The sequence below is a fragment of the Caloenas nicobarica genome, chromosome 20 (assembly GCF_036013445.1).
Source record: "Caloenas nicobarica isolate bCalNic1 chromosome 20, bCalNic1.hap1, whole genome shotgun sequence".
NCBI lineage: Eukaryota > Metazoa > Chordata > Aves > Columbiformes > Columbidae > Caloenas > Caloenas nicobarica.
Genome location: NC_088264.1, coordinates 4,933,487 through 4,951,681, shown reverse-complemented (window position 1 = coordinate 4,951,681; position 18,195 = coordinate 4,933,487). Strand labels below are relative to the sequence as shown.

Genomic DNA, 18,195 nt, shown 5'->3' with positions numbered 1-18,195 from the left:
AACAGATAAGCTAAGGTTAATACAAATACCAGTGTAATTAAGAGTGCTTGGAGCCAATAAGAGGGGGAAAATAAATTGCAAGAGGCAGAAACAAAGGAGAAAAGAGAGAAAGCCTAGGAGCTCATAAATAAAGGAATCTCAATCTATAACTGCTGGGTAGCACACTGCATGATTTACTGAGCTTGGGTTTTGAGGAGGAGGAAAAGAGTTGCCCACTTGTCAGAACTTTAGCAAGACAACAGCATGTGAGTATCCTAAGGCATTTTCTTTGTCTGGTTATTTTTTCCACAATACATTAGGTGATGGTGGTGGGAGAAACAACTCATGTCACAGGCCACAGAGGGAAAAACAACGCCTTGTCACCACAGCATATCCACAGTCTTATATAGTGTCTTTCTACATCCACAGCCTTATAAAACACAAACATTTGGAACAAGACAAGTTGCTTATTTCTTACTTTTAGCCTGATGTGAGTCCTCATCATGTGGTACAGCTGCCTTTCTCACAGCGTGGTGGGGTTCATGGATTATAGAATGCTGCTTTTTTCCTTGGTGGGCTGCAGCAGTTCCTCTCCCCCTGCAAAAGGCCAAAGCACTGACTTCCCTTTCCCTGCTCCCTGCTTTTATACCCCTCTGCAGGCCCACCACCCTCCCAGGTGTGAGATTGGTTTGTTCTTTAACCCTGCCTTATCCATGTGTTAGGAGGAGCCTGTCCTGCTATAAGCCATACGGCATTTGCTAGGAAACTAAGGCTTTTAAAGAATTCAACCAGCAAATCTAATGTTTTTTTGAAAGGTAATTTGGTGGTCCCCTTTTGGAGAGCTGTCCTGAGTCTTACTAAATCAGCAAATACGCAGCTCAAACTGGGCGTACTGTACTGCTCTGCTCTCTGTTTCTTTCTGAAATCCTGAAATGCTTGAGAGTGTTTACTTGCTCAGTGCTTGTACATCTCTTAGACGTGTATTTTCATTCACTCGCATCGTTTCCTGTTGATTCATGTAAGTAGTGCTCTAGCAATGGCATGTGGAGTGGAAAAATGAATCAATCTGGGCGGTCCCCTTAATGGGTGATCTGTTTTGTAATTCGTACAGAGGAATTTCTCCAAGGAAAGTTTGCTTTCTTCCCAAACGCTTTATTGCTTAACTCTTAGCGGAACAAAACTCTGTCTTTATAGCTCATCTCAAAACTCTTTCAACTTGCAGTCCCCACATCCTCTGTTTGTCCTGCGTTCCCTGGGAAGCTCCACCCTCACTTCCAGCTAATAACCAAGTTAACCCCCAGCTTCGTTTTCCCAGTTACTCCTTCGCTTGCTCGGCAGCGCTCACTTTTTCTTTGGCCTCCAGCCTTGCGAGCGGTGATCGTCTGTGTGTGGCAGTGTTTGCGCTGGCACTGGCAGCCCAGGACTTCTCGGGTCAGGCAGGCTCTTCTGCTTGTTGCGAAGCGCAGCATGATTGTGGAGACCGTCCTCTTCCAGTCGAGCAGCTACGGCAAAGAGGGCAAGCTGCTCTGCTGCCTCGGCAAGGAAGCCTCTGAGCCTGGCGTGAGTTTCACAGGTATGATGCTCAGGGTTGTAATGCTGTGCTATTCCTTTCCCATATCTCTCCAAGTGCTTCAAGGAGGATGTGGGTCCTCTCAAGTCTCTCTTTGTCTTGTAGGATGAGATCAGCCATGGACAGCACTGAGATTGCCTGATTTTTTGCATGTTTTAGGACTACTGAAATGCTTCACTTTTATGAACAGTATTTCAGAAGTAGACACCACTTCAGCACTTGATGTGACTCTAAAATTTAAGATTTAGTATATACTACCTCCTGCTCTTGGACCAAAGAGAGTGATAATTTGGCAGCACAGGGTGGGGGACAAAACACCCGTTACATGTGGGCGGAATAGGAAAAGAATTCATATCCGGAGAGAAGCCAATTGTATTGTGGGAATAAAAGAAAGGAAGGAGATGGGTGAAGCATGACTGCGAACTACTTGTACACTAAATGATGATGTAGGTTTTCCATTGTATAGGAAATGAAAGTGGTACTATATGATTTATGGTTAGCCTTTAAAAGGAGCTGATATAAAACAGAACTTCCCAGCTCATTTCCTTACTCTTGGTGTGAATAGAACTTGCAGACTATTCAGTTGGAGCGGTATCATATGCGATCCGCTTTGGTTATCTTCCTTAATGAGGTCTATGTGATTATCATGTTTCACTGACCTTCCATATCCTTACATATTGGATGGTATAGATCCCACACCGTATTGAGTCGCATAGGTTATTATTACATGATAAGAGTAGGTACTCTCATGTCCTGGTAAACTCTCCTTTAGTAGATAGTGGATAACCTTTACAGTTACTTACGCATCCAAGTCACTCTAAAATTGAAAGTGAAGGAAGTTAGTGAGACATGAACTCTTAAAAGCATTTGATTCTTAGGTGATGTGATTTTTAGGTAAGCACTGTAGCTAACTGATTGAAGCTCCTCATCAAACATTAACTTCTGCTAGCTTTTTTTTTTGTACATAAAGTAGGTGTTAAGAACATGTGCCAGCCTCCCAGGCATTCCCCAGGGAGCCATGGTAGCCCTACATCTGTTTGAATCCTGGCTGGCAACCCAGCACAGCCACCACAAGAGGTTTCATGTGGGCAGAGCTGCTCAGCACTAAGCAGCAAGTGACATCTCTGCTGGTTTTGCCTTGGCTGAAGTGCCCGCTGCTGGGCTCAGCCTGGGCAGGCTTAGCTGGTCCTGGGCTTTGCTGCAGCAGCTCTGAAGCCGAGCTGAGATTCGGCTGGTTCAGGCTTTATCTGTGGGTGCACAGTTAAATGCTGAGCTCTGCGCTGACTGGTAAGCAGGGGTTGGGGGCTCAGTTCATGAGTGTTTCTGGCTCGAGAAAGAAACTTAAAGTAGACTTTGATTTAGACCACATATTTTTGTTTAAAGCCTTTCACATTTTGGCAGATATATAACTGGAAGTAAGAAGTTATTGAAACACCTGTAAGGTATTTTGGAGGTGAAAGGCGGGGTATTTTTTGGAAACACTGCCTACTTTTGCATTTGCTCTTTAGCAGAGATGTGCAAGTCAGATTTCTTGTATAGCACATTTGCTGAGTGACTTTGCTGAAGGCACTGAAACACTCTAACACAACTCACTGTAGGAATATAAAGAATGTATTATTTATGTATTTCTACTCCATAAAGAGAGCTGGATTTAGAAACAGGTGTTCTTCCCTGGCACTTCACAACTGGACATGCATATGCACACTCCTAACCCTGAAAAAATAAGAGTGGGATGTTGCTATAATATAATAATGTAGGTAGCTGAGCAGACACTGGGATTTCCTCTCTTTCCCAGGGTAGCATGTAGTCTGATGGGTTAGTATATTGTAAAACTAGTTGCATTTGATGGTTAGGAACAAGCAGCACATATAAATATTGTATCTGCAGACAATGCAATCAAAGAAGTGACATTTTGGTAGCTTAATGTCTGTAGTCACTTCTGTCCTTGGTAGGAGAACTAGGGTGCTACTTTGGCGAGGCTTGGGAGGTAGGTTATTAATTAATTATGAGGTGAGCAGGTTATACGAGCAATATAACTCTGATCATGAGAAATGCAGTGAAAAGCCACTTAGCTACATGTTTAAAAACAAAGCGGAACAAACCTAAACCATTTACTTTCTCATGTACCTACAATACAGTAGAAAAATTGCATGTAGCTGCTGGGAACCCCCGTGTCCTCATTTTCCAGGCCTGAGCTCTGTCCTGTGACACAGATTTGGCATCTGTTTGCCTGTTACTTGGCACAGGCCTCTTCCTGTTTTGTGTCTCACTGGCTTCCCAGTTTTCCTGTCCTGTATTGCATTGGAGCTCTTTGTTCTCTTTTAAAGTACCTTATAGACTGGCTCTCGCTTATGAATGTAAATCTCACAGGAGTGCGGGGAGCAGGGGGACATTATATACACACCGTCTCGTGCCGTGGTCTGCTTAGAAATATCCTCAGCCTGACTTCTCAGCCCCTCAGAAAAGGGCCGAGGCAATGATTGTAAAGTGAAGAAAGCATCCAGCTCTTTAAAGAGGACACTTTTTATGTTTAGTGCATGTAATTAAATATTTTTACAGTGAATTTCCATAAGTAAGCTCAACAAGAGAATTTGGAAATACATATTGAGACAGGAACTGATGTCAGTTGTACCATCAGAGAAAATATTTATATCTTTACCCCTTCATATTTTTTTGCCCCCTTGAGCAGCCCACATGTACGAAACTGCATCATTGCTCTTTCTTTTGTCTTAATATTGAAATTTGTTCTGCTACGTGTTCCTGGAAAACCTCTCTACAGGTTAGAAAGGCAATGATAGTCTTGGCGTAGACCAATGAAGTGTTCAGACAGTATCCAGAAACACAGCTGCTAAATACCTGGCATCATCCGTACTACTTTCTGTCCCTGTCAGTTTTCCACCTTTTCTTTACACGGTCTTGAAATGTATCAAATCACCGTAATTGCTGCTAATACTGAATCAGTTACTGTCCCAACCTATAGATCACATGTGTGCCATAATTCAGTCTGTCTTACCTGTGTTTGCAATGTTGGTTTCAGATCCAAGCTATCTGCTTCAGCCACAGAAATGAAGACGACATAAAACACAGCATTTCAGTGTCAAAAAGTTTCCTTCACTACTTCACATCATTTTAAAAAGTGCTTTTTAATTTCTTATCCATTTTTTATATGCAAATGCTTAAATACTTTCAAGTAGACATATATATAATGTAATAAATATTAAATGGAAATTTTATATACATAGTTTGCTACTTGGTATATAGGCAGTTAATCACCTTCTCCAGCCCATTAGGAGTAACCTGTAGGATCAAGAGTCAGCAAAATGGGTATTGAAAACCACCGATCTAAGATGTGCCGGTGTGGTGTTCCCTTTCCATAAAGAGCTCTGCTGTGCACTGGGTTTTGATCTGTTTACAACTGTACACAAAGTAATTTCCTCTCCTGTTCTTTCTTCAGAGGCCCTGCACCGCCCCTATGGTTGCGATGTCGAACCCCAGGCACTGAATGAAGCCATCAGATGGAGCTCCAAGGAGAACTTGCTCGGAGCCACTGAGAGCGACCCCAATCTCTTTGTTGCACTTTACGATTTTGTAGCAAGCGGCGACAACACACTCAGCATCACCAAAGGTGAGGCTGGAATGCAGAGCAGCTACTAGGTTGAAAACTTAGCAACAGAGAGCAGAATCCTTCCCCAGATAGGAACAGGAATGAGTGCAGTTAGAGAAGGTTATTCTCTAAACCCATGATTATAAGCAGATGGTCTCTCTCTCACTTGTGTTGGAGAGACACCTGCCAGGCAGTTCTCCTGGTACAGATACAGATTTGTGTAACAGTGGTTGCTCTTTGCTCCCCAAATCACTGGCTGGACAGAGGAAAACCTTTGCATTATTGATAACAGAATTCAGCACTTTCAGCTGGGACAAAATCCAGGATTATGAAATGCACAGAGATTCTCTGTTTCTGCTCAGTACATGTATCAGGATATGACCTGCTGTAGAACTCTATTAAATCACATGCCATTAGAGGCTTCAAGAAGGAGACAAACCTCATCCCTCCAAGAAAAAAAGTCCTTCTAGTCTAAAAAGCTGGACTATGGGAAGCTTTTTGAGTTCAGTCAATCACACTGCAGAAAATTAGGGAAAAGTATCCTAGGTATTCTGTCTGAAACTTTACTTCGTAAATAACTTTATATAAAGCAGTTTAGTTACAAGATCACTGCTGCAGGTTTTTATTGTTAAGCCGCAAACCCAGGATTAGTCAGCTGATGGTGAGTATATCCCTTAATGAGACCTGATAGATTGCACTGCGCTTACTTTCTTTCTGGTCATAGGTGAGAAGTTGCGAGTCCTGGGTTACAACCAGAATGGTGAATGGAGTGAGGTACGTTCGAAGAACGGGCAGGGCTGGGTACCAAGCAACTACATCACGCCAGTGAACAGCCTGGAAAAGCATTCGTGGTACCACGGGCCAGTGTCCCGCAGCGCAGCGGAGTATCTGTTGAGCAGCCTCATCAACGGCAGCTTCCTGGTTCGTGAAAGCGAGAGCAGCCCAGGGCAGCTGTCCATCTCGCTCAGGTACGAAGGACGTGTTTACCACTACAGGATCAATACCACCTCAGATGGAAAGGTGAGGATCTCTGGATAATGCTGCGGGGAAAGGAAATAAGTATATTAAGAGGTGGTACAGAATCTCAAGTTGCAGATTGTTAAGAGAGGGGTGTATGTGAGAGAAAACAGGTCCACTGGTTGATGAGTATAAAAAAAGAACACGTATGCCAAGAGTTTGGTGGTAACTCATTGAACGGCACTTTGGAAGAAGCGCAGATGGTACTTATCCTGGCGGAAGGCAGCTAGGGAGCAAAGCAGTTGTAGTTTGATGCGACATCACTTAGAACAAGCAGAGCTTTGGTAAGTCAGCAGTTTTGATCAGCATTTTTGAAGCCTTGATCAAATAGCAGTACAATGTGTTGAGTGGTGCAGACATTGGCCTTGAAGTTGGCTGCAAGAATTGCAGTTTCTAGTTCTGTAAAACATGAGGCAGCAGACAGCACTGCTCTCAAGTGATAGCTTAGATCTGGCTGCCTTCTGCAGGTAAGAATCCCAAAGATTAACATTCATTTGCCCAACAACACAAGAACAAATATTCCAAAATCTGGTTCCCTTACCTTTTTTCGCTTTTAAACCTGCTAGAATGTTTTTCCTTGTTTCCCAGTGTTACTGAGAGCTTCCAGCTGCCTTCGTTTAAGTAGATTCCTGGCTCGTTCTTCACAGGTATATGTGACAGCAGAAAGCCGTTTCAGTACGCTAGCAGAGCTAGTGCACCATCACTCGACGGTAGCAGATGGACTGGTGACAACTTTGCATTACCCAGCACCCAAGTGCAATAAGCCCACTGTCTATGGAGTGTCCCCCATCCACGACAAGTGGGAGATGGAGCGGACTGACATCACCATGAAGCACAAACTCGGGGGAGGGCAGTATGGCGAGGTGTACGTTGGTGTCTGGAAGAAATACAATCTCACAGTTGCTGTGAAAACATTAAAGGTGAGTTTTCAGATTGTTTTGTGCTGTTCGTTTGGTTGCCATTTATGATAAGGGTAAGGAAATTGTAACATTCTCAGTTATACCTCCTAATGATATGAATATCAGCAAATGGACTGTGCTGATATGCAGAAAATCCATGCTTGAGAGTAGCTTTGCAGAACAAAGTTAGCTTATCAAACTTGCACCAGTGCATGTGGCTTAGAAACAAATCTGAATTTGCCCAGCAAGCACCTGCAGGAACTGCATGTCCAAGTCAGATCTGTACCATTTACTTACCAAGTCCTCTTCTCTCAGAAGAGCTGTGGAAGCTTTAAGAAATCAAAGGTGTTTGAAATAGCTTCTACAACCTCTCCCCTACTCCTGGAAAAATTCAGCTTCTCCATTTGTCTTTCTTTTCAAAGCTTTCTGTTTAACATTAACAGCTACAGTTCTACATACCCAATAAGTAAGGGACCTTTCAAGCTTAATTTTTATAGCTGGGCAGGGAAACTAAGTCAGTGGCCCTGACAATCTTCCTCTCACCAGCCGCAACTGCTTTGGTAGCCACAATAGCTACAGAACAAGAAAGCCCAGCACTTTCTGGGTGCTGCAGATCTGTCGCTTGGCCACGCCACAGGCCAGCCAGGCAGCTTTTTGGGGGTGTTGTATTTTGCTTTGGTAAAAGCCAAACCAGCAGAATGGAGTTAAGGATTCCATCACTGATATTCAGCTCAGATATGTGGTGTTCAGCAGACGTTGGTCATAAAAATGAATTGTCCTTTCTTTTGCCTCTCTGTTTATCTAGGAAGATACCATGGAGGTGGAAGAGTTCTTGAAAGAAGCTGCTGTGATGAAGGAGATCAAGCACCCGAATCTAGTGCAGTTGTTAGGTTAGTGGAATTCCTTACTCTTTCTTTTTTTACTTGAGTTTCTGCCAAAATGAAATCTATCTTGTTTGAAAACAGTGGCAGATTTTCTGTATTTACGTAACTTTTTTAATCAGGTCAGGTTGTGGGGTAGTATTTTTGACAGCTTGCTCCCTTATGTAATATTGGAGCTAACAGACACTCATTTTAAATAAATCATCAAATATAGTCATTTACATTAGTAGACAACTTTGCTCTTGAAGCACGACTATGCATTATATAAAATTTGCGATATCACCCCCCCCTTCAGTTATCAGGGCCAGATTCCTTTTATGCTCTGTTCAATCAGATTTACAAAATTATTTTCCATGACTTATTTTTCTGATAGAACAGAACAAAATTATAAAAAAATTCAAAGTGGAAGAAATAAAATATATTCGAAGCACAGCAAATACCGCTCTCTATATTCCTTAAATCAGAGATGTTTATAGAAAAGCTGCGCTGAATAGAACAAATTGGTCTGTAATTAAGCAGAAGACAGCCAGATCACTGCTGCTATAAGGGACTCTGTGTATCACCAAATAAGAACATGAGATCAAGGCAGTGGAGATGCAGGTTGGATCAAACAGCGCGTGAATGGAAGAAATCTGCAGGCCTTACAGCGTGGCTGTGCCCCGTTTGTCGCGCTGGCACGTGCGTGATATGATGATCGCTATTAAATGGTCTGCATGGCTGTTAATTCTACATGTACAAAGATTCTTATGGAGACACCCAAAACCTTTACTGGTGTTTAGTTGCCTCTAGACTTTTGCTGTTTTCAGGAGCAAAGCTGTCAAGCCAAGGCTAGAATGAAAGGAGAAATGTGAAGAATGTGAAGGCTTTTAATAATGGCAACTATTCTGTACTCATTTAAGAAATGGGCACAGATGAAGTGGCTGCCCAGCCCTGTCTGGTTCCAGGAGCAGAGACTAAAAGATTTCTCATCAAAGAGACGCATTTTTGCTCTTTCTGATGCACAGTGTAGTTGTGTTTCACTCCTGTACATGTGTAATGGTGTAAACAGGCGTTCAGCAGTGCTGCAGTGGGAGCTGGCAGAGATTTGACATGAGTATCCTGTTGCCCTCCTCCTCTGTTAATACATACTGTGCAGATAATTGCGATGACTGTAGCGAGTAGTCATCTGCGGAATGTGTGAGAATGCTGCTTTGGGAGCAGGTCCCACCATGCCGATCCCTTCCCCTGCACACATGGGAGTGCTCCACATTACTCTGTAGTGATATGGCAGTCTGGAAATCATGTCAGTTGACAGGTACCTACGGCCAGTTGGCCGCTCTTTATCTTTATGAAGGAGGAGAGGGCAAGAAAAGCAAATCACGTGTTAAAATTTCATTCTGCAACCCTCCAAAGAACAGATATTCTTTACGTATATTATATAGAAATAGCAATGATAGACACGTTTCTCTTTATCCATAAAGCGGATGGACAGGTAAATAGACAGAAGCACTGAATTTTACATTGGGCTGCATTGATCTGGGTCTTGTAGATGGAAGTCTCCACTTTTTGGAGGAATGCTCCTGGTTACAAAATGCAACAAATGGATATTAAATCAGGAGTAGTGCTAAGCTAGGGAAGAAAGGGAAGCTTTATTCATATGCTCCCCCTCCTCTCTGCTAGGTGTGTGTACCCTGGAGCCTCCCTTCTACATCGTGACAGAATACATGCCCTACGGGAACCTGCTGGACTATTTACGGGAATGCAACCGGGAGGAAGTGAGTGCCGTGGTGCTACTCTACATGGCCACCCAGATCTCCTCCGCTATGGAGTACCTGGAGAAGAAGAACTTCATTCACAGGTGAGTAAAATCACACTGAGCTGGTACAATCTCAGATTGTAATGATGAACGGGCCCAGGAATTCTTCCTTTTGGGGATGTTTCTTCCAGATTTAGGTTTCACACTGGCTTATCCATTGGCTGTTTTGGTTTCAATAGTGTCTTGCAATTCCTTCTGCCCATGACTTTCATAGCAGACTTACAGTCTTGTGCCCAACTACCTGACAGCTATGAAAGTTGGTGGTGTCCTGTTCCCATGTACCCGCTTTGCGCAAGGCATTGTCAGTCACTACGTTCTATTTTAATCCCGTCAGATAAAGCCGTGCCGTAAAGCTGTTACCAGTGTGTGACGAGGTGCTGATCTCATCCTATTCTTAGGAAACATAAACTTTTCATCATAACAGCTATCATTACCGGAAATTTAATAGAAAATGAACCCTAATCCTGACTTACTGATTGCTCCTAAAAGTCCACTCAGTGCCTGACACTGTTGGGAGCAAAGCTCATGTTGTCTTTGCTGCATAAAGAGGGTGCTTTTCAATTCAGAAGGGAGGGACAGGCTATGCAACCAGACTATATTCACAAGCCCAGCTCTTGCTCCAGTAAAGAAGTGTGCTTATTTTCCTCTATACAGGGACCTGGCAGCACGGAACTGCTTAGTTGGAGAAAATCATGTGGTGAAGGTGGCTGACTTTGGCTTAAGTCGGCTTATGACTGGAGATACCTACACAGCTCATGCTGGAGCCAAGTTCCCGATCAAATGGACTGCTCCCGAGAGCCTGGCCTATAACACCTTTTCAATCAAATCAGACGTGTGGGGTAAGAAAATTCCACTTCAGTGGTCTGTTCTGTTTTGTTTTTCTTTGCCAGCCTAGACAGTAACTTGCTTTCTGGCTTGGGCAGAAACATATGGGGAGGAGACAGTCACATGCCAGGCCACAGCTTCATGAATCAACAGCATTTTTATCATGTCGTGTCTTCATCTAGACTGGCCTGAAATATCTCCAAGAAAGAGATGCTGCCTCAAGCTGCAGTACAGGCCACAATGTCATGAGCAACACAAGAAGAGGGCAGATGTATGACCAGGAATTCTCTTTTTTAATTCCAGCCTTTGGGGTGCTGTTGTGGGAAATTGCTACCTATGGGATGTCACCATACCCAGGCATTGACCTCTCTCAGGTGTATGATCTGCTGGAAAAGGGCTATCGGATGGAACAACCCGAGGGGTGCCCTCCAAAGGTTTACGAACTGATGAGGGCATGTGAGTATCTTCTTCCAGTTTGGCGGACAAAGCATGGGAGGGTGGGAGAAATCTGTAGTTAACTCTGAAGTCCTCGCTTCTTATGAGCCACTTTGTGGCCTTGTCACCTGAGACATACCTGGTTACTGATGCAAAATGAGTCTGGTCTCTAGGGAACAAGAATTAACGCTCAAAAACTGTCATCTCTAAGTACAGCTAGATAGCACGTAGTTGACAAGTGTTGCATAAAACACATCCTCCAAGCACACCATGAAAAGCTCCCTAATGCTTCATAACAGACTGGAAAACTACTAATATAAAAATAAAAGATACAGGAAGAGAGCAACAGAGTTTAAGAGCATTGCCGATCTCCTTCCATCCCACAAGAGCAGAGAATATCCTGGGCAAAAGGCTGAAGATTCTAGGGAGCAAACCAGGCCATGCTGCTGGATAAGGTAAACAGCTCTGAGCAGAGAGACCCTGTCGGTGTGACCGGGGTGGGAGGAGCCTCAGTGCTAACTCAGGCATCTGTGTGGCCCTCAAGGGACAACACAGACAAACCAGGGCGTACGAGGCCATTCCGCAGCCTGTCTCCAGCGATGCCTGATCCCCGGCATGTCAAGGAAAGTCAGGGCTGAACTTCAGTTATGAAGCAAAGAAGCTGGGTAATGATGAAGGATATTGCTTCAAAAAAAACCAACCACCAACCTTCAGGAAGCTAACAAAAGCCCAAAAGCAGGAAATAAATATGATATTAATGCCACCTAAAACGAGCAGAATGCCAGTCATTTTCCAGACGCTATGGTGATATGAACTGAAAGTGCTTCCAGAATGCATTCCCTTAGTGCAGATTTCTAACTACAGAAATTACATTTTTCGTCACGATACCCTTCCGTAACTTTCCAAGCTCCATCACAGATCAATGCGCTCTCCTCCTCTTTCCCCCACAGGGTGAACACATTCTCCTTTTGGAAGGCTCTGCCTGAATTTCAGTATTAAGAGCATATAAGCAGGATGTTTGTTGCCTGGAGCTCTGCACACACAGTTATCTGTGGCTGGGCTAGATGTGTTCAGTCCCAACAGCCAGGGTAGCAAACATGGAATTCTTTGGCCAAGAAATTCAGAGAGAGGAACAGGAAGATGAGAAAAAGCTGTGGAGTTGGCAGAGAACTGGGATTTTTAGAATTGGTTCCTTCCTCTCAAGATCTGTTTGTTAGGACACAGTAGGGTGACTGACTGCTGCTGTGAATTAATATCTGCGAATGACTCTAAAGCCTGTTCGGTAGTAGGACATTGCGCCTGACTACAGTTGAGGAAGCTTAGGTGCTTTCTGTCTCCTTGGACAGAGTGAAAAATTATCTTCAGGCACTGAGACTTACTCTGCTTTCTCGCATTGCAGGTTGGAAATGGAACCCACCAGACCGACCGTCCTTTGCTGAGACCCACCAGGCTTTTGAAACCATGTTCCACGACTCGAGCATCTCAGAGGGTGAGAGCCTGTGTTGCTTTATTTCTGCAGGTCATCCCTCGAGTGCTATGTCCTGCGGATGGGCCTTCAAGGCTCATCTGCTGGCAGTGGAGGTTGTGGTGAAGCTTCATCTCTTTCTTAGTTTATTACCCATAAGTGGGTAAATAAATTCTCTTACTCGCTGCACAAATACTGAATAAATTTTAGACATACACCAGTGCAGGGGTCAGTATAGTTTCCTTTGAGCCCTAAGATGCCGAAGAGTTAATTTAAAGAATATCGTCCTCTCTGTTAGAGGAAGTCTCTTGTTTCCCAGACTGAAGAGTAAGGAATAGCGAGTGATGCTGAGAGAGAGAGAGAAAGATGTATGGGTATCTCAGTCCTTTGCTGATGGCAGCAGTTAGGTCGTGAAATATTATTCTACCAGCCTTCATTTTTAAAAGGTGTGCCTTAATCTCTGGATTTTCTACCTAGGTACTTCTAGGACTTAATCTGTGCAACTCAGGTCTCAAATATAATCAACTAAGGGGTAAATACTAGTGAGAAGTGTGATACTAGACAGCAGAGAAGCAGAAATGTCTGAGCATATTTCTAAATTTTTAAATTAAAAATGAAGCTGATCTATCCATTTCCCTACTACAGAAAAAGCACATCCGATCGAATTCTACCAGGGAGGATCTAGAATAGGCACATCAAGTGACCCACACAAATGCCAACCTGTGTGTGGGCAGGAGGTTGTGGGAGTTTTTCTGGTGTGGTGATTTTTTTTTTTTTAATCACTTACCTTGTGTTGTTGGTGAGAAGGAAACATGCGGTCTTCATTTCCAATAGGGAGGTGTGGTATTTTGCCTCCAGTAAAGCAGCGTAGATCCAGATCGAGAGAGGACACAACTTTTGGGGGAACTCGAGAGCATCAACAGGAGGCACCTGAATTAAAAACAGAGACAAATGCATTCAGTGGTGGCTTTAGCTCTTGAGCAGCCCTTAACCCCAGAGGGAGCTGGGTTCATACCAGACCTCTTGTACAGATCCTACCACTGGGGTTTTTTGCTGAATTTATGAAGATGTGGATGAGTTTGAAAGCATTACAAAAAACATATTACTTACCCTAATTACCTTTGGATTTGAGGACAAACTAAATCCATAAACTACGCATTTCTCAGTCACGTATCTCTTCTTGCCAGTCTGGATTTGCAGTAAAGACCCAGGTTTTCTTTTCCTCTGCTAGTCTCTGTTCCAAATATTCCTTTTCTAATTTTTTTTTTTTAATTCCCCTTGCAGAGGTAGCAGAGGAGCTTGGAAGAACAGCCTCCTCCTCATCCATAGTTCCTTACTTGCCCCGGTTACCTATGCTTCCTTCCAAGACCAGAACGCTGAAGAAACAGGCAGAGAACAAGGAGAACATTGAAGGAACACAAGATCCAGTGGAGCACTCGGCTTCCAGCTCAGCACCAGGTATGGGCACTGGGACAGTGGCAATGAGGCCACCTGTTCTGGGACAGGCTTGCTGCTGGTGTAAATGGCCAGAGAAACGGAAGAAAACTGAACAGTGTGACATGGGAAGGTGCTCTGTGCTGCTCTGTCATTAGGGCTGTTGGCCATCTCAGCAGCCCAATTACTTATGAGCAACTAGAAAACAATGCAGCTTGTTTAATGTTCTTTCAGTAAATCCCATTGTATTTTTTCTTTTAAATTTAGTTTTGCTGCTACTTTTAAAACTATAGCTTCAAAACTAAATTTGGCAGTGTAACAAGAGATTTTCTTTTATACTTACTGTATGTGGGAAAGGAGGAAAAAACTACAGGAAGGGAATAAGAAACTGGAAGAAAATAACAACTTCACTTTCACCTGAACTCTCTTCTAAGTGGCCTCCCCAGTACAGATAACAGACAAGTCATACATTCAGAAGTGGGAAAAAAGTAAAAAAAAAAGAACCAGACAAACTCAAAAGCACACAAGCCATGCTGATTTCTTCTCTCAGTCTCTTCTGCAGAACCTGGGCAGCTAAATACACCAGGCCCGTAAAGCCCACTGCAGGACAGGGAGGCAGAAATAGAAATAGATTTTGCAGATTCACCCTTGTTTCTTCCAGGTTTTATCAGAAGCACACAGCCAAGCAGCGGGTCTCCTGCGCTGCCTCGCAAGCAGAGGGACAAGTCGCCCAGCAGCCTGTTGGAGGATGCCAAAGAGACCACTTTCACCAGGGACAGGAAAGGCGGCTTCTTCAGCTCCTTTATGAAGAAGAGGAATGCTCCCACACCTCCCAAGCGCAGCAGTTCCTTCCGGGAAATGGAGAATCAGCCCCATAAGAAATACGAGCTGACGGGTAACTTTTCATCTGTTGCTTCCTTGCAGCACGTGGACGGGTTCTCTTTTGCTCCCACGCAGCAGGACACAAGCCTGGCGCCACCCAAGTGCTATGGTGGGGGCTTTGTGCAGAGGACCTTCTACAACGATGATGGCACTGGTACCAGCAGCGGTGGGGGCGTAAGCACCGGTGGTGGGTGGTCGGGCATCACTGGCTTCTTTACACCGCGCTTGATTAAAAAGACACTGGGTTTACGAGCAGGAAAACCCACTGGCAGTGAAGAAGCTTCAAAGCCTTTTCCAAGGTCAAACTCTACATCTTCCATGTCCTCAGGGCTTCCAGAGCAGGATAGGATGGCAATGACCCTTCCCAGAAATTCCCAGAGGTCAAAAATCCAGCTGGAACGGACAGTGTCCACCTCCTCTCAGCCCGATGAGAGCACGGGGAGGGCCAGTGACCTGCTTCCCAAAAGGTTTGAAGAAGGCCCTGCTTTGACCAGAGAGAGACCAAAAGCAAAACTCTTGCCACGGGGTGCCACAGCGCTCCCCTTCCGAACCCCCGCCGGATCAGAAGAAAAGGAGAGCCCAGGGCTAGCAGCAGCTCCTAAGGGCAAAGAGAAAAACAGTGGCCCACGGCAAGGGGCCCTTGAGGATGGCGAGAGACCGGGGTGGTCATCTCCAGGAAAGGCTGCAGCAATACTTCCAACCACTCATAACCACAAAGTGCCAGTGCTAATCTCACCCACTCTAAAACACACTCCAGCAGACGTGCAGCTCATTGGCACAGACTCTCAGGGTAACAAATTTAAGCTCTTATCTGAGCATCAGGTCACTTCTTCTGGCGACAGGGACCGGCCCAGACGGGTAAAACCAAAGTGTGCTCCACCTCCACCACCAGTGATGAGGCTCCTACAACAGCCAGCTGCCTGCTCAGATGCAGCAGAAGAGCTGAGCAACGCGGCAGGAGCGCAGCATGGACTGGAATTGAGCGATGGGAGTAAGAAGGCAGCAGCAGCAGCACCTGTTGGTGGAAAATCTGGGAGGCCCATGATGCCTCCACCTCAAGTGCCTCTGTCATCGTCTTCCTCCTCCCCAGTGAAAATGGCCAACGGCACGGCTGGCGCAAAAGTAGCGCTAAGAAAGACCAAACAGGCAGCCGAGAAAATCTCCGCAGACAAAATCAGCAAGGAAGCGCTGCTGGAGTGCGCAGATCTTCTCTCGAGTGCCATCGCCGAGCCGACACCAAACAGCCAGCTGGTGGACACGGGGCACCAGCTCTTGGATTACTGCTCAGGCTATGTGGACTGCATCCCGCATACACGCAACAAATTTGCCTTCCGGGAAGCTGTGAGCAAACTGGAACTCAGCCTGCAGGAACTGCAGGTGTCCTCAACAGCTGCTGGCGTCCCTGGGGCAAACCCCGTCCTTAATAACTTATTGTCATGCGTCCAAGAAATCAGCGATGTGGTGCAAAGGTAGCTACTGTCAATCTGGGTAAGAGAAATACATGCGGGGAGGGGGGGGGACTTTTTTTCTGTACTGATGCTTTCAAAAGGAAAGACTGATACTTGAGTATGTGAAGTACCTCAGATCACTGAGTTCTCGTCACGTTTACAGGTTCATCTCAAAAAAAAAAAAAAAAAAGGGGGATGGAGAGAGTAGATTGAAGCTGTAAAGGGGCAGAACATCAAGTATTTGTCCCTACCTTGTCAGTCTGATCTGCTCAGTGTGGTGAGGGAATTCTTTGCTCTTCCCTCGGAGAGGCAGGAGAATCGATGGCAGGTTCTTGCTCTGGGAAGGACGGTTTGATGTGTGATAGCTGGAGTACTGGAGTGGCTGCAGGCTGCGTGGCTGTACAGATCTTCCCCCGCCTGCGCAGACATACGCTTTGGCCTCCCAACGAGGGGCAGGAAAGGCCCTGGGGCTGCCTTGGTACCAACCACCGAGCAGCCGGAGCTGGAGCAGCTCTGCGGAGGGAGGTCACGTGCGGATGGGAGAAAGGTCTAATGCACTGACAGTATTCAGAGCTGCTGGAGGTGGATGCACTAGCCTGGGTGATGGCTTACTTCCACAGCGCTGCTGCTGCTGTAACGAGAACTGCAAAATTAAGTTAATATATGAAACTCTCCCTTTTCCCTCCTGTCCACCTCATGTTCTCATCTTTGTTGTATCGGAAGCATCAGGGATGCTGGGCAGACTTACCACTGGAATACCCCCTCCCCACCACACAGCCTTTGCTCAGCTCTTGCCTGTTTCTAGTGGTCTAGCACGGGTGCTGCTTGTTGGTCTTTTGTGAGTAGTTTGGGGCTCTTGCACAACTTGCCAGTGTTGTTATTGAAGGTGGGTGGGTTTGGTTTTTGGTTTTTTTTTGTTTTTCTTTAAGCTCTAGATTGTTTTTTACCTTGTTACCAGGTTGACTCCCCAATTCAGTTTCATCACCTTGAGGACCCATGGTAGGTAAGGTGGAGCCTCTGCCGCTCCTGGCTGCTCTCCACATTCCATTAGCAGCCGGAGAGCCAGAAAGCACAGCCTCACCCGCCCACCGCACACCCTTGCTGCTGCGGGATTCCCTGGACCCGTCCCTACTCCTGGTGTAAAGCAAACACTTCACGCTGACAGTGTCCTGGGGTTTGTTCTAGTGCTTACCTGTCTCACAGGCTTTCGGCCTGCATATGAAGGTGACTATGTCAGCACGTGGGGAAATCACAGCCATCTTTTTTAATTTATTGCCGTATTGTAAAGGCGAGATCAGAATCTCATGTTACAGCTCTGCCCAGTGAGCTCCCACTGGGTTACGGTCGCTGATGTCTGCTGCCTGCTGACAATCCCAGGATGAAAGCTGTCGTGCTCGAGTTGTCTTCCTTGGTCCCAGTGCTCTTTGTAGGCTGTCGTGAACTAAAAATATCTGATTTTCTGTGTATACGCACACCTCCCCGAGATGTACATATACTGGCAAGTAGGAAGAGCTCAGCTAACTCTTGGTTTGAGAGGGGAAGAAAACAGGCCTATTACCTGGTTCCAAATACACATTACCCTGCATGCTGCTGCTCACTTCACACTGTTGGTGATGACAGAGGATCTAGCTTGCTTTGCACCTTGAATCTCTTATTTTTGGCTAAAATGCTTTTTTAAAACTCGTTTTTAAAGTGTGACTGTGTTGCTTTTAGTTTGAGCATTTAGAGCTGAGCTGGGGCACAGGTGTGAATTTAGATGGGCACTTGTGTTTCTCTAGAAGCATCGCCCTGTTGATGCTTGAACTCAGCTGGGCTGTCTCACTGAGTGTCCCTGTTTTTCCCATGGAGCATAGTGAGACAGTCACCTGAAAAATCTTTAGCAATGGGCTGGTGTCTGAGAATCCTCATTTTATTACTGGTCTGTGGTAAACAAAGTTGTGTCACAATGCATGAATGCGCAC

General features: G+C 45.2%; 1 protein-coding gene across 3 annotated transcripts in view; it reads left to right on the top strand.

Annotated features, from left to right (window-relative positions):
* ABL2 (ABL proto-oncogene 2, non-receptor tyrosine kinase) overlaps positions 1-16,589 on the top strand; it is a 42,702-nt gene extending 26,113 nt beyond the window's left edge. For 2 of the 3 annotated variants that reach the window (XM_065649162.1, XM_065649165.1), the window contains exons 2-11: positions 5,004-5,174; positions 5,878-6,173; positions 6,818-7,090; positions 7,875-7,959; positions 9,610-9,787; positions 10,400-10,584; positions 10,874-11,026; positions 12,405-12,494; positions 13,755-13,928; positions 14,566-16,589. In XM_065649162.1, coding sequence (XP_065505234.1) covers positions 5,004-5,174; positions 5,878-6,173; positions 6,818-7,090; positions 7,875-7,959; positions 9,610-9,787; positions 10,400-10,584; positions 10,874-11,026; positions 12,405-12,494; positions 13,755-13,928; positions 14,566-16,259 — 3,299 coding nt within the window. In that variant the 3' untranslated portion in view covers positions 16,260-16,589. Of the gene's footprint in view, positions 1-1,446; positions 1,553-5,003; positions 5,175-5,877; positions 6,174-6,817; positions 7,091-7,874; positions 7,960-9,609; positions 9,788-10,399; positions 10,585-10,873; positions 11,027-12,404; positions 12,495-13,754; positions 13,929-14,565 lie in introns of those variants that run through there. The other variant, XM_065649164.1, reaches the window with a different exon arrangement.
* Positions 16,590-18,195: the final 1,606 nt, after the last annotated feature.